The following is a 13,484-nucleotide window of genomic DNA, read 5'->3' as shown; positions in this document are numbered from 1 at the left end:
CTCTGACAGCTATTTCTTCTAAAATGCAGGTGTGACAGTCACCCTGGAGGCACTCGGGGTGTAACAGATTCTTGTCTCTCTTTTTCAGGACCCGGATGTGATCAACACGGAGCTGCCCGTGGAATGTGGCCCCGCACCAGAGGATGAAGGGAGTACGGTCACGCGCCCCAACATTTCCAGTGGGCTAGTGCCCCTGTTGGTAAGCCCCTCTCTCACACCTCAGACAACACCTAAAGCACTGGACTCCCACCATGCTGGGCACAAACTTGTACAACATCCGCAAGAGCTACTGGTGGAGAACCTGAGCAACCTGACGGCTCAAGGGCCCAGCCTGCCGTGCCTCAGCGATTTCAACAGCGGGGCCTGGTTCCAGCACACCTCCAACCAGAAGCTGGAGCTCAGCAATCCACCAACCCACAGACTTAAAAACAAAACGAAAAATCTTTGGAACCCAACCTATGGATCCTGGGTGCTAGAGAACATCTGTCATTTCAACCCCAGCTCCAAGCTGAAAGCAACTCCAGAGCGGGACGATTCAGGCTTTGATGGGAACTGCAGTTCCCCTAGCTCTCGGGCATCTCCAGCGTCTCCAAGTCGAAGCAACCACCCTCACCTGGATATCAGTGGGATTGAACTGGTGAAACTCCAGACTTTCCCCTGTGGCAATGTAAATTATGCTTATGATGACCTGTGCTATAGCACTGACCACCAGCCATCAGCTTCGGCAGAGGTCAGAGCAACTGTGCTAAGGAGCTCCAGTCTGCATGGAGATGAAAAGCCTTTTTATAAAACAGAAAAAACGTCGAGAGAGAGGGACTCCGGTTTGTCTCTGTCAGGTGACCTGAGTGTTACTCCAGTATAACAGAAACGGTTCTTCCAAAGATCAGGGAGTGTGTGTATCTGGAAGGACTCCTTCCTATTTCACTTACTTCCTCCATTTAAGTTCCTTCAGATGGGTGATACTTCAACATCAGCAATGTTACTTAGTTCCTCCTTCTACCTGCTGGATCCCCAGATCGTTACAGGCAGTTGCATTTCCGTCTCTGCCCATCAAACGTGTTCCACTGAACCAGCTCAGAGGTGGAGAACAGTGACATTGCTGCTCTGATTCAGAATACAATACTTAATGACAGGACGACTCCTCAATCTGCTCAGGTGAAAAGAAATGGACCTACCATCCAACTGCAGCATTTGGATGGAAATAAAGACCAACACAGGTTGTGCTTCTGACAGAAGAAACCAAAACCACACGCTGTGCCAGCAGCAACCGACTTGCAAAGGCTGCTATATTCCCGAGAGCTTTTTGCAGTCCTGATGACTTACTAATGCTGCTCAGGCACTGTAAGGGAGTAAATAAATAGCAGCCACATTTGCATCTGTTTTATTAGCAGACCTTGTGGAAAAACATGAAAATGGAGCTACTGCTCAAATTGGAAGCAGTAGAAAGGACGAAAAAAAAAAAATCCAGGCTCCTCTGAGCATGTGCTTTGAAAACAAGCAATGAAGAGGAAAACAAATTTACTATTTAAAAAAATAGTTGGTGGAGCTGACAGTAGTCCTTTGCATAGTGAAGGAAATGTACTGTTTGCCTCACAGTGTTGCTTTCTTCACAGCTTCTGGCATGGAAGGGGCAGGTGGTTTTTCAAGAAAGGGTGAGCTGCATGGCACGATGAGAAATGGACTGTTTTTATCTTTTAGTGGACTTGACTTGGGATGAACTTCATTTTTTTGTAAGTACTTTGATATTCAGCAGTAATTTCCTGTGCTATGGCGGTAAGCATTAAGCGGAGGTTCTCTGATAACTGTCTGGCATTTGATGCACTGGCATTGTTCTTGGTTTTCATACCTACTTCTCTAAGGTAGAAACAAAGTAATGCAAGGGAGGGGCAACTACTACGAACACTACCTTACAGTGCCCTTTACACAGGAAGGTAGAATAGCTCAACCACTTGAGAACACTAAAATCCTGACTTGGCTTCACACACCTGAGCAGGTCATCATTTATTCTTGCATTGCAAGCACACAGACTTGCCGGTAAAGGTGGAAGTTGTTTGTTTCGAAGACAGCTCATTTTTAAGGCTTTCTTCTATTGCTTAGGGTGTAAACTGATGTTTACTAGTTAAAGCCTGCAAAATAAGGAGGCTGAAAAAGTAAATAATTTGGATTAACCTGAACAGTCTGAAAAGTATTTTGTCTTTGTCCCACTCCTGAATGTTGCGCTGCCAACCTCCAGTGGCAAATTACATGCTGCCTTCAGGTGTAATCAAGTTGCCTGGTGAGGTGGTGGTTGTTGACTCTGGTTCCTTTCCGAGGGAAGGTGTGCTCTGATACAAGCTTCACGCGTCTGAAGCTGTGGGCTGGCAGGAGAGGGTTTGCTTTGACCCCAGAGCCTGCCTGTCCTCTGCATCGTGGGGGGGTGGACGCTGCTGAGATGTGGTGCAGAAAAGAACAGAATAGAGAGTCTGAATCCATCTTGAGTGAAATGCATCTTCAGCGCACGTTTGTACCATGTTGTACCTCTCCCAAGCTTCCTCTAGTTTGAGGCCTTTGGCTTTAGAATGAGTAGTTTTCTGTACTGTCATCTGCAGAGCTGAGCGGTGATGGCCCGTATGGTGTGGAAATAATTCCCAATCCATGCTGTGAAGTGACAGGTGGTCAGGACAGAGCGGTCCCTCTGAGGTCCCATTCCAGGCGCGGTGTAGGGACTGATGGGCTTAGTGACCAAGGGAGACGCCTGCCCTTGCTTCGTGCCCTTCCTTCCATTTCACCTTGGCTTTAGCTCTCTGGCTTCTCTTACATTTAGCTCAGTGCCTGTCCTATCTTCTATCCAGGAGCTGCTACAGCCCAGTTAGAGGAGGTAGAAAAGCCCAGTTAGCAGGAAATTTTCTCATTCTTTCCTCTTGCAGAGGCTAGCAGTTTTGGTCACATTTCAAGCTGGTCACCTCTGGAACATGCTAGTCAAGAATAAATAAATCTACTTTTAGCTAATTGAAGTAACATCAATTATTCTTCTGCATCCTTGCCTTTCAGATGATGTTAGTCCTATAGTTTATGCATTAGTAGTTTTCTCCCCAAAGGTGAGCTATCAAAGTTTCTGACAGTTGCGACTGGGCATCAGCAACTCAGCCCCTTCCTCCCTGCAGAGTGCAGAGATCCTCAGTCAGCTGCAGATCGTCTTCCAATCCTCGTTTGTAACAGGTTCTGTCCTGGGCAGAGCACCCAAGGTCGTGCCCATGACCACGATGACTCACTCTGCTTTCAGAGAGTCATTCAGAGAATGCACAGAAAATTTTCAATTTTCCTACTCCTTAGCCAGCAGCACTGGTAGGAAATCGGTGGTAAGAGGAGTGAGACACTGGCTTATTCAGAAGCTGTGGGAAGTTAACTACACCACCTTTCTTCCTGCAGACTTTTTTGTAAAATACCAGGCACAAGACAATTCTTAATTTTTTCACATGGAAACGACTATATAGTACCCTAATATAATCCTGTGAGAAGCAGGTGGGATCCCTGCTGTCCACATGGTCACCTAGCTTGAGCTCCCATTGTCTTCCTACACACACAGCACTTGCCTCAACAGAATTTAGAAAGGCCACTAGTGATAAAATGAGGTAAGCCATTGTCAAGTGAAGGGAGAGAAGAACACAGTTCTATTACCAATGTCACAGGCAGTCTTGGCTGCAGCTGTTGCCTTCATTTTATAAATAAAATGCAACTTCTTCAGTCCAGTACTTTGGACAAATATCTGTGGGTTTTTTTTACCAAACAGCTGCATCAAGGTACTTACAAGAAGCATGTAGACAAAGCTGCACTGAGCCAGAATAAAACTCCCTCCTGCACAGTATCTTATCTCTAAGAGTGACCAACAGCGGGGTGCTGAAGGGCAACTCTAAGAGCAGAGTGAGCATGCAGCGGTTGTTTCCTGGACATGCTCTGCTGGTTTACAACAGCAGGTAGCTCTGGATGTACTGAGCCAGATGCAGGGTCTTGTGACCCGACGGAACAGGGAGCTGCACATACCAAGTGGGCACTAAAAGACAAAGCTGGGAATTCTAAAAGAATTTACATTAGCAACCTGAATTTTACATAAGCTTTTACCTCCTTCAAATGGAAAGGTAAATGATCTTCTGTCAGCACAATTGCCATGAATCTTTGACCTGTAACAGTTTCTTTATGCATATCTGATCTCTAAACATTGGAGGAAATAATGCTAATATTGTTTCTGCTGTGATGCTGAAATGCTCCATGCTGTCCAATCCGTATTATATAAAAACAAAAACAATTGCAATGACACATACTACAACCTGCAGTCCTACAATTTTGAGACTGAAACTTAGCGTTCATAGAATCAGATTCCATAGTGCTCAATTGTTGCCATTTCAAAATATAACTTGCTTGAAACTGGTTTTTAAGGACACTTTTAGTGCATAATGAATGAGTTGAACCCACAGTGTCAAAACTAGATTACTTTGGCAATTGAAAGCCAAAACCTGATTTTGTTTCCTAGAGGAATGACGTGAGCTGGAGATCTGGGATAATGTAATCCATGTGAAAAGTCTTCCAACACTTCCCCACTGAAGAATCAGCATTCTCCCATTATTACAAATTGCTCTTCCTAACGGGTGTCTGTCTTTTAACACATTACCAAATTGGTTTTAGATTTGTGTGTATATAGTTGTTGGTGGTTTTCTTTTGTTGGTTTTTTTTTTTTCTGGGCTCAGTATTAGTTACTTTATATTGCTTCATACCACTTCATACCTACATTTTAAAGAGGTGACTGAATAACAAAAGATGAAATAATACTGCAAATTTCAATGTCTTTCCCTCTCTTTCACATTTGTTAGTATTTTTGCTTCTGATTTCTTTGTTATATTTTCTCTCCTGAAGTGTTTTGTATCTTCATTTTCCCTTTAAAGAAACAGAATTTTTAACTGCACAGATTTAAGGTGTCCCTCTCCTATCAACCCTTTTCCTGAGGTAAGTTCTCCACTGGTTTGCCCACAGGCAGATGTGCACTAAGAAAACTTCACAAGTCAAATGAAAGAGTTATGGGCTTTTGCAAGTGTAACTCACTCCACCTCCAGTGCCCTCCCCGCTACTTACCTGAAACAGAAGAAAACCCTACTGCTGGGAGTATGGTTTTTCCCAACGTGTTTGCACAGCTGTGTCAGCCAGGGACCCCACCTCCACAGACCCTCGAGCAGCAGAGCTCTGTGAGAGTTTCTCCTGCAGACATGGCCGTGCTCACTCCTCCTGGCAGCCTGACCTTTTCAATCTGGTGCAGAGACACCTTAGGTATGACATCATTAACATCTTCCCCTCTCATCACATGACTTTAATGTACTTGAGTTGGGTTTGATTTATCATTACCTCTGACCACAGCAGCACTTCTTGCCAACTTACCTGACCATAAGTAGATGACACACCGGCTTCTATGCAGTTTAAAGCTGGACAAGTATATACTTCTATATTTGTACCACAAAATAAAGAGACACCAATGGTGGCCATTTCCCTCTCTGCTAAGTCCTCTTTGCACACAGGTAAGATGGGTTTTGGAACCAAGCTCCAATGTTAGCTTCTAGATGTCTTAGAACCAGTTTTGGTGTAGGAAATATTAGATGCTAAAGACTACAAGCACAAGAGCCACTGAAATAAATAGGTTTTGTTCCTTTCCTAAGGAAATGTTTGAAGAAAAGATATTGTCCTGTGACCAAATCACAGTGCGTGTCTTTTTTCCTTCAGTCTCATTTATTTAGTAGCATACACACTTCAGAGTAACAAACACTCAACCAATACAGTCAATGTCAAAAGTGACCATGGTCAGCATTGCATTGTAGTGTTCAGAACGGATGCATGTGAATGATACAGGCCATTTGATCTCAATACCTTAATAATAACAAATAATAACAACAGCAACAAAAAAAAGTAGCAAGAGCCCTCTGAGATACTTAAGGGTTTGGTCCAACTCCCATTGAAACTCTTTCCCTATAATAGGAACTGGATCAGACGTTAAATGAATTCCAGCCACGTAAAAATTAAGAGGGATTTCATTTTTATCACTTTGGTTAAATTTCATCCAAATTTATATCCTGGTGGAGGCCCAACACCCATCATTTTTATCTTTAGCTAACGTATCTCATTCTATATTGCACCTTCCTCCAAAGAATCTCACAGCATCTTGCAAGCAATAATGGACAGCCTCACACCATTCCTGTGAAGTAAGTAGGTACTATTCCTATCTGTAAAATGGGAATGAAACCAAGGCCTAGGATAGCTGTCCAAGGCCAAAAAAACAAATCTCTGACAACGTTGAGGGAGAGAAGTCCTACTGCTCGATTCACCCCGGAATGCAGCAGCTACAGCAGTAAGCACTGCTGCATCTAACTAGTGAGTTTAAAGACCTTGATGCCGAAGTCAGAGGTCGGCTGTTCAGCACCGAGGTGCCTCTGGGCCAGCATCTCTCCCCATGCTGGGGAAACACCCGTGTTCTCCGTGTCTCCAGAGTGAGGCAGTATCTCAGCGGAGGCATTAAAGAACTACATTCTGGACGTGTATGTGAACAAGAACCTGGGTTATCATGCATCAGCTCGTCTATGTTACATACCTGTGCAAAGGCATCATATTGATCCTCTGGTAAACAGAAGCTTATTCAAGGCAACTGACTCCATAGTGAAAGGCGGCAGTGCTGCTTCCTGGCGCCAGCAAGTGCAGGTACGCGAACAGGCGCTCTGGGCCAGCCCACGGGAAAAAGGTATCTGACTCAGCCTGGGGCAGTTTGCTCAGAGCCTCCAGCCCCTCAGGGCTCCCCTGTTACAGAACAGTCCTACGCTTGCAGTTCACTAATGAAAAGCGGCCACCTCTTCTCCTTTCCTGTAACAGCAGCAGCCGATTGTGGCTTCTTCCCCTCTAATCCCTTAGCAAGCCAAAGGGCCCTTTCCAAACTAACTTCCTAGAACTATTTATCCCCTCAAATGAGTTTCCAGACCAGGGTCTGCTCTAGCAGAGGTTTTCTTTACCTCTTCAACTACTGCAGAGGAAGGGATCATTCCCCATGGTTTCCCCCGAGACCACATACTGCAAACCATCCAGGTGCTAGCACTGGTTGGGTTTTTTTAAGGTACTGGTGCCACATTGCTTCTAGTTCTCCTTTAGAACTGGACAGTCACTCTAAAAGTTTGTGTATCATTAACTGACCTTTGAGCAACAACTTTTACCCTCTGAATCTCCCATCTAAAAAATAAATTACATTGGTGCAAAAGATTCACATATGTGGTAAAGGAAGAAATTTAACTCTGAAGATTGATTAGGCAAACCACTTATGAATTCTATCACTTTCGCAGTCCCATTTCTAGCTTTTCCAATTTTTTTTTTTACTTTTTTTTAATTATGGTAGGACTGGTTGGAACTGCAGTCTCATAGAAAAGGTATTGTTATTAAAGTCCTCTCCTGTGAGACCTATTTACTTCCCATTCTCCTTAAGCACTGCTTACCTGATGGTTGCAGGGAAGGAAGATGACTTTTTTTTTTTAAATTGTATGAAGTTCACCACAGATTAATTCATCATTTCATAGCAGTTCAAAAGTTAGGAGGCATCTGGAATAATAATACCTGTGCTCTCTATTGAAAGCTTGATGTCACTTTAAAAAAAAAAAAAAAAAGTACAAGCCCTCTGAAACATCTAAGTGGAAAATTCATTAACATATCATCGTGAAAATAAAACTGAGACAGACTCTGGGAGGCCAGTCTGAATTTGCAGTGAACTGCAAAAATAATTACCAGTTTCAACCAACTTCTGGTTTAGGTTAAAATGTTTCCATGTGTCATTACTTCTTACAGAATACCCACTCTACATCATCTACCTTTTAGGTCACAACTGAGCTTGAATTTTTAATACTGTTATTTTGTTTAGAGGTGATGAAAAAGTCATTAAATCTGACTGATCGCGTAGTACAGTAGTGTGTTATCTAAAGTAACTCCTTTCAGAAATTATTTTAGGCTCTTCAATTCTAATTACAAATGTTATAGATTTCATTCCAGATCTGGACTCTACAGTCTTTTTTTACTCATAATCATGACTATTACTGAAACGGCAGTTTCCCAAAGCATAGAGTCAGCTTCGTATATCCTAAAGTTCTCAGAACCTCTCCTGAGCACAGGACACCAGCAAAAGACATTAATTTCTGATCAATGTACATTACTAGCTTTAGATGTTTAAAAGGGAGTTAACAATCAGACAGAAATATAAGTCATCCTCATTTTGAAAATTGCATCATCGCATTATTAATGTTAAAACCTGAAATGTGAGTGAACACGTGAATACTGATAGTATTTATACTGCTAGTATTTAAAGAACCATTCAAGTGACTAGAAGCAACCAGAGAAGGTAGGTGAAGCCATTACAAGAAATCATTTCAGTCCTCCTTGATTTAACCCAAAAACTGTGACTTTTCTGTGGCTGTGCTTGGGCCACAGCAAAAGAAGAATGAACCACAGATGGCTCTGCGATTCCAGACGGGGACTAAGGGGTGTGATACACTGGCATTCCTTCCCCCCAAACTGCCCTGAGTTAACAGCTGATAACTTGGAGGAAGGATGCCTGGGAATTCTCTCGCCATTAGTGTAATGCTGTGAATGCAGAAACATTACCTCCCTGGTTGCTGCGCCAGCCTATACGCGAAAGTGGCAGCATCGTATTTGGGAACAGGAACACGGCCAAGAAGTCACGTGCATTAGGAGCCAGTCAAACCATGATCTTAAGAGATCACACTGGTTGCTGGCTACTAATGAGTGCGTGCGTTTAGGGGTTTTATCTTTAAAAATAAACAGGCCTTGAAACATCCCCTTAGCTCCTTGGTCTGTGTGCAAAAGAGTCATTACTGATTTTCAGAACTGCCATTCAGCTGCAAGAGGGATAAACTCGCCAAGCGAGGCGCTCTCCCAACAGCCCACCCGGTTTGGAAGTCAAATGCTTTGGGAGGCAACAGGCTGCTATTCTCCCCCCAGAGTATCGGTGATCTCCTGAGAGGCTACATAAGAAGCAAAGGCTGTTCTTGGATAGAAGTGAATTGAGGCTAGAGTAGGGGAGAGGGGGAACAGCCAACAGCAGTTACCACATCCAGCCACTACAAACCGCTGTCTCCCTTTGCTCCAGGTTTCTTGCAATTATCACCCAATTCCACCTTTTGCACACCATAACACAATGCAGCATAAGTTGCTGGTCCAACCTACAGTGTACACAGGAGCAAGAAGACTTGGAATTAGGGGGGAAAAAAAACAAAAAAACAAAACCAAACCAACACACCACCACTCTTGCTGGTTTCAAAACTATGCAGTTCCCTGAAGAACTGTTATTCCTACCCTGAATTCCCAAGCACTCGCTCTGGTTCACTTAGAGGTAATCTGGAGTCCTCCCATCTGTTTGCCAGAAATCAGAATCATTCTGGTTTACCACACAGACCTCTAGACTCATGCTGGTGTGATTCCTGAGTATGGAGATCTTCATTCTCTGAGGACCAGTCTGAAGTTAGGCTGGTGCAATACAGACCAATCTGGAGTTATTTAGGTTCATAGAGGGCCGATGCAAAGCCATTTTGATCTTTGATCACTAACTGCTGGGTTCTGGATGCAGCTCCCTCTGCACTGATGACCTCAGGAGTTTGGAGGGAGTTAAAGGTTTCCTTCTGAGTGATCCCAGTAGAGCAGAAAGTTACAGAGAAGCCCTGCAAGTTTTGTGCCATTCTCAACTCATCTTTCAGTGATGCTTTCCAAGATGCCAATCAAATTGTCCAACCCCAACAAGTATCCATCCTCCCTGTTGCCTTCTTGCCAGGGGATCCTGTGATCCAGTGTCTGCCCATCAGGGAGAAGGGTGGTCTTTCCAAAATCTATCAGCCACACATTGGCATTCCCACTGCCATCATGTACAAAAAGTAGTGAACTTCCAACGACCTGCAAGACAGATTATGTGGTTAAAACCACATCTTTAGCCCTGCCCCATCACTCAGCACTTCTCATTACAAAGATGACCTCCTCACCTGGGACCCAACAGACTTTTGGACTACACTTAAGCATTGACAATTTACATGCTCCATTTGCATAACCACATCAATCAGTTACCATATAAATGGGCATGTAAATGGGAAAAGGGACTCAGTAGACAGAGGAAAGAAAAGCACTTCTCCAGCTCACTTGGCAGCAGGTCTCAATTTGAGCAATTCAGCAAAAGCCAGCGACTACTTTCAGAGAACCATGACCCATGATCAGCAAAAATGCCTCCAGTGACAAGAGGAAATTAGCAAGGTAAAATAAAATGTCTGATCTCTGAATCCTGAGCTGTAACAAGCAGAAGTCACAATGCTAATGACGCCTTCTCCACAGCTAAGCACACAAGGAGAACATATAGAGCAGAATACTACAGTGTTTCAATGTAAATCCAGTATAACTAATAAAGCTTTCCTTGTCAAACTACAACTGAATGCTACTGTCCCAAACGCAAGCTTCCACATTACCCTTCCCCTGTAAAGATTCCCACTGGAACACACCAAGATTAGAGAGACCACAGGAAACTGGTACTAATAAACCATGCCCAGAACTGTAAGTGCTGGGATGTTATAAAGATAACAGGATTTATTATTCCTCAACTAGTTTACTCTCTTGTATCATTGTGATGGAGGCTTTGTGGTACCTGTGTTGTTAACATATATTAGTTTTCCTCTACTACAAATTCCCTTCTGCTAATACAGCAGGCTATGCTGAAGTAACAAAACAAAGCAGCAATACACTTCCACAACATTACACTCAGTGCTCACCTCATGTCGCTTGAAGAAGTCTGAGGATTCAAGAATGATATGAATTTCCTGCAGACGCTTGAGGTATTTTTTCTGGAGGAAGAAGAAAAAAAAAAAAAAACAAAACAGCCCATAAACATTTAAGTAAGGAATGAAGATAGTCTGTTTACAAGAGTCAATATAATGAAGAGATAGTGTTAATTTTAGGTCCTTCAAAACAACAGGTTCATGATTTGAAAGTCGGTCTGAAAATACACTTCAACAGGCTTTCACAGCAAACAAACAGACTGGAGTTCCTCTGCTGCATGTGTGACAGCAAACATACTTAACTGTCTTGCTCTGGACGCAGTGAGACTTTCTGCATCCCTCTTTTTTTTTTTTTTTTTTTTTTAATAAAGAGAAAAAGGTATCAAGCAATTAAAAATCTTTCAGTTTTTCACAGTGGAAAGAGACAAGGAGCTCCAATCATGGGGCTGGGGGATTTAAAAAAAAAAAAAGAAAAAAAATCAAGGCCTAATGCCTAAAGCTCCAGTATACATTTTTAATGGTGCCCTGGTGTTACCAAGCACGCTCCTCCTGGAGGGCTAATCTGCAGCAGAACACTACGGCACCCTTTGAAGTTTCAAAGACAAGAGACATGTTATGCCACGTACCCCACGCCTGCTGTGCTCCCCGGGAAGCAGCACCCAGGAACTGCTCTTTGAGGCGAGCGTCGCCCGCAGGAGCACAGCCAGCCACCAAGCTCACTTCCTGCCCCCATGCTCTGGTTTTAGCCTCTCCAGACTGAATTCCCAAATCACAAATTCTCCTGCCAACACAAACCTCGCTTAGACATCATCATCCCTCTGATGCATCTAACACCCATGGTCGAAGCTGATGGCAAGCCATAAAGTTAGCTCGACTGACATTTTGCTAGCATGTGGAACTTGGGGTGAACTCACGGCAAGAGCTGACAGAACTGGTCTCAGCCAACTACTTCTCACAGCTCACCAAGTCCCCATGTCCACTCCATCTGCTGAGAGGGACTGGAAATCAAAGCCATTTTCTTCCTTGGTAGTTTAATTCATTTTTCTTGTACCAGAGGACGCACAACCCTGAAGGGAGTTCACTGGGTCAAAGATCAGTGAACCTGAAAAGTTCTGACTCACCAGAATAGTTGTGTTGCCCTCAATGAATTCCACAAAAACCTGTAGAACTTGCTCCTGTGTCTTCGTAGTTTTGAAGTTTGTGTTACATGTTCCATCCGCCTTCTGCACAAAAAACACACAGAGACAATTTATACTACACACATATTCTCCTCATCAGTCAATCCTCTTGAATCATCAACAGCTCAGCTCTTGCTAACCAGATGAAAGTGAGAAGTTGAACAGGAAGAGAGCAGATAAACCAAGCAAGAAGTGGAGGAGAAAAGATAAAAAAGCTGATTGGATAACTTTAAATGGCATTTCATTTCCTGTTGAGTGCAGTTAAAAAAAAAAAAAAACAACCAAAAAACAAAACCCAACTCATGATATTACCAGTTGCAGGAGGGTTTTCTCACGTCAGTAGTAGCAGTGCAAAGTTCAATGGGGCAAACCACAGTGACCTCTTTGGTTGTCTGCTCATCTAGCTTGGTGTAGTCAAACCCTGGCTGGGGGTGCTGTAAGGGGATATTCTGAAACCCAATTTTATTAGTCCTTTTTGGTTTTGTTTTTCAAAGGGTAAATCAAACAACTGTGGTTAAGACCCAGTTCCTAATATACCTTTGCACATTAACGTGACCCAGAAGTCACAGAATGGAAAGCTAGTTGCAGACAGGAACCATTTGGGATTGGCAATGCCAGCAGCGACAAAGCAGGTGTGTGAATTTTGGCAAAGCACAGCGCCGGCATGCTTGTATCCAACTGCCTGCTGGAGAAATTCAGAATATTTTTGTGCTAGCAGTAAGGCTCAGTACAGAAGCATCCTGCTACTGAAACGACAAGCCTTTTCATGTGCTGGTAGTAACCAGCTTGTGCTTGTGGAACTACAAGTAAATAAAAACAGTATATGAAATCGGAGATACCTGTCAACAAGACTATATGAATATGCATTTCTCCAAGAACATCCCTGTTGCTTCAGGAGACACAAATAGGAGGAGCTTTTAGAACATGCATGTAAAATACAGCAGCTGGTAGCCTGTATGCACTAAAAGCCTGCAGGATTACCAAACTGTATTCCACTCCGTTGTATGAATCCAGTGAAATCCCTCATTTCCACTATAAGAAGAAATCAACAGGTCATCGAAATGTGTTCCCTCCTACGTGTAGAAGTCACTGCACCAAAACTGGGTAAATTCAGCTCTAGTCTCAGCAGGTGAAACACTATTTACTCCACAGCAGAACTCGGCTCCTAGTATATACACGAAAAAAATCCAATAATGCTAAATTTCCAGATTTATCATGCAAGAGAATGAACTGACTGAACGGCAAAGCCATGCAGAACAGCCTCCCACCTACCAGACTTTCTAGCAGCAGAATAAACAGAATTTTCTTCCAGTGCTGTGGGCCAGATACAAGTGTGGCATGTCAGCCTGATGAGATGTGTAAGTTACGCAAGAGAAGTTCAGCAGGTAGGCAGTGAAAGTTAGGAGCCATTTGATCTGATGTATGGTAATACCCAACAGCACACAGAAATTTGGAACTTAGTCTTATGTCTCGTACCTCTTCACTGGAGTAA

At 43.4% G+C, this 13,484-nt stretch overlaps 2 protein-coding genes across 2 annotated transcripts in view; one reads left to right on the top strand and one right to left on the bottom strand.

Annotated features, from left to right (window-relative positions):
- LTK (leukocyte receptor tyrosine kinase) overlaps window positions 1-2,993 on the top strand; it is a 98,754-nt gene extending 95,761 nt beyond the window's left edge. The window contains exon 29 of the mRNA XM_032990049.2: window positions 89-2,993. Within this exon, the coding sequence (XP_032845940.2) occupies window positions 89-862 (774 nt within the window). The 3' untranslated portion in view covers window positions 863-2,993. The remainder of the gene's footprint in view (window positions 1-88) is intronic.
- A 2,736-nt stretch (window positions 2,994-5,729) lies between these two features.
- ITPKA (inositol-trisphosphate 3-kinase A) overlaps window positions 5,730-13,484 on the bottom strand; it is a 40,111-nt gene continuing 32,356 nt past the window's right edge. Inside the window, exons 5-7 of the mRNA XM_042790870.1 lie at window positions 11,936-12,037; window positions 10,809-10,880; window positions 5,730-9,948 (exon numbers count right to left, since the gene is read on the bottom strand). Of these exons, the coding sequence (XP_042646804.1) occupies window positions 9,745-9,948; window positions 10,809-10,880; window positions 11,936-12,037 (378 nt within the window). The 3' untranslated portion in view covers window positions 5,730-9,744. The remainder of the gene's footprint in view (window positions 9,949-10,808; window positions 10,881-11,935; window positions 12,038-13,484) is intronic.

This window comes from Tyto alba, unplaced genomic scaffold, assembly GCF_018691265.1.
Source record: "Tyto alba isolate M040663 unplaced genomic scaffold, T.alba_DEE_v4.0 Super-Scaffold_18, whole genome shotgun sequence".
Classification (NCBI taxonomy): domain Eukaryota; kingdom Metazoa; phylum Chordata; class Aves; order Strigiformes; family Tytonidae; genus Tyto; species Tyto alba.
Note: the sequence above shows the minus strand (reverse complement) of the source record. Positions and strands in the feature narration are given on the sequence as shown.